Source organism: Sinocyclocheilus anshuiensis, unplaced genomic scaffold, assembly GCF_001515605.1.
Source record: "Sinocyclocheilus anshuiensis isolate Anshui unplaced genomic scaffold, SAMN03320099.WGS_v1.1 scaffold3352, whole genome shotgun sequence".
In the NCBI taxonomy this organism is placed as follows: domain Eukaryota; kingdom Metazoa; phylum Chordata; class Actinopteri; order Cypriniformes; family Cyprinidae; genus Sinocyclocheilus; species Sinocyclocheilus anshuiensis.
Genome location: NW_015548443.1, coordinates 163,773 through 166,005, shown reverse-complemented (window position 1 = coordinate 166,005; position 2,233 = coordinate 163,773). Strand labels below are relative to the sequence as shown.

The following is a 2,233-nucleotide window of genomic DNA, read 5'->3' as shown; positions in this document are numbered from 1 at the left end:
GCTCGACGGCAAGATCGACTCGGCCAAAGTGAGTCCCAGAGACCCGCGCTCCGATTCCAGACACGTCATCTGCGTCTACAACCAGAACTTCACCGAAGAGGAGCAGGTGATGCGTCTGGACGCCGTCATCCACGCCGCCGGCGTCAAGTGCGTCCTCTACTACAAACCCGACGTCTACTCGTACCTGGGCATCTACCGCAACAACCGCTGGAAGATCTGCCCCACCATCTACGAGAGCATGTTCGACCTGGAGAGCGTTCCTCACCGCTCGCACATCATCAACAAGGTCACCAGCCAGGAGCTCACGTGAAGCTGTTCGTTCCTGACACTCTTGGAGGAGATCGGTCTCGTAGAAACGTTCTGTTATCCAGCGATGACTGCATGTGAACACAGCCCAAACATTCAAGGGCTTTGAGATTTTTGAGTTTTTCCTTTTAAAACGTCTTTTATATTTAACGAGGCTGGTTTTGTTCATTTGTTTGTTTTGCCAAATAAATCCGGGGCATTTCAAACGGTGTTGCTCTGTGAGATAAAGCAGTTGCTCGCATTCATTGCAGCTCACATAATAACAACACAAAAGCGTGTTTCGTTTGTGATCCTCCTCGAATCGTGCCAGAACGGGAGATCTGCACCGCAGTCCGAGATGAAAACTCAGAATTATCAGAAAAAGGCAGAATAATGAGAAGAGTCTGAATTGCGAGATGTATGCTCAAAATCCCAGGAGAAAAACAAGTGCACTTCCATAATGTACTTAAAGTGCTCTATTTTCACGCTCTAATTACTGATCTGCTACTTAAGCTTTTTATTATTATTCTTCTGAGACTACATTTCTGAACGCTACTCCTCCTAGAGCTTTCAAGCTAGAACCACCAAACTCAGACCAGATCTTCAGACTGATCTGACTCGGGTTGCTATATCTTTTCAGACTGATCCGACTTATGGTTTTCATAAAACTGATCATTAAATCATAAAAATCCCATAGACTTACATTGATGGAATGTTCAGATGAGCCAACACTATTCAAACTCCAACAATCTATCTATCCTAGCGACATGCTAATCATGATAGAAAAATTACTAACAACATGCTAGTAGCATGCTAATTATGCTTGTAACATGCAAAACATGCTAGTAACTTGCTAATCATGCTAATAACATGCAAATCATGCTAGTAACTTGCTAATCATGCTAATAACATGCTAATCATGTTAGAAACATGCTAGCGACATGCTAGTCATGCTAACGACTTGCTAGCCACTTGCTAATCATGCTAGAGCCCTGCATTTCAGCCCAGGCCCGACAGGCCCCGACTTTTTTTACGCCTCTTGGACCGGGCTTCGGGCTTCCAATCTTCACGTCATAGTTCAAAAGCGGGCCGGGCCTCGGGCCTGTTTTAGCCTTCTCCTTATTTTTATATTTTAGACATCCATCAATTAGTGATGAAAAAATTGCCGCGCTGGTGGAAACAACACGAGACTGTGCTGCTGCGACTGTCAAGAGCGGCTCTACGGTGTTTAGTGTCCCGCAGCCAGTGTTGCCAATTTAGCTACTTTGTAGCTAGATTTAGCGACTTCCCCGCCCCTTTTGAGACTTTTTTCAAAAGTTTAGGGACAAATATAGCAACTGCTTGGACAAACCTTATCTAAGTTCTCATCTTGCCCACTGATCTATGTTCATCTTTATATAGATCAGTGAATTTGCCATTGTGATGTCATCTACTGACATTTAGCTACCAGTTTTAGCTACTTTCAATTGAAAGCAGTTGGCAACACTGCGCAGCAGTATGTATGGTGCGTGCCGTCAGCGTTCAAACGCACGCAATAGGCTAAAGCTTGCCGCAAAGCACCGGCAAAAGTAATCACCATGAATGTGTCCGGGGGAAACAGTAAGGAGATATTTGAATTAATTATCTAATAAACTAGTGTTTTCTGAGTCGGTGTCGCAAGGATGAAGTTGTCGATCCTGACTCGCCATCTCCTCAGACGCGCCTTTTGAGAGAAGTACATCTTTACGGATTATGATTATAATGAAAGAGTTTTTGTATTTGATGTGTTTTATTTCGTTAAGTAGTAATTTAAAGCTTTCTATAGATATATTTATCGTGTCTGTGAGGCATGTATTCGCTGAGTTTCGGTTAATTTTTGTGAAGCACTCCTGTTCAAGACCGAGACGGCAAGCGCATCCTATTTGTTTTCTTTATTTTACAAAAGCACAATGTTTTCTTGATATTGTGG

At 43.3% G+C, this 2,233-nt stretch overlaps 1 protein-coding gene across 1 annotated transcript; it reads left to right on the top strand.

Moving 5' to 3' along the window:
* Window position 1: 1 nt before the first annotated feature.
* LOC107656766 (UPF0696 protein C11orf68 homolog) lies at window positions 2-629 on the top strand (the record flags this gene model as incomplete). The annotated part of the gene is made up of 1 exon (XM_016444709.1): window positions 2-629. A coding segment is annotated over one exon (309 nt), but the record flags the coding sequence as incomplete, so codon positions are not given.
* Window positions 630-2,233: the final 1,604 nt, after the last annotated feature.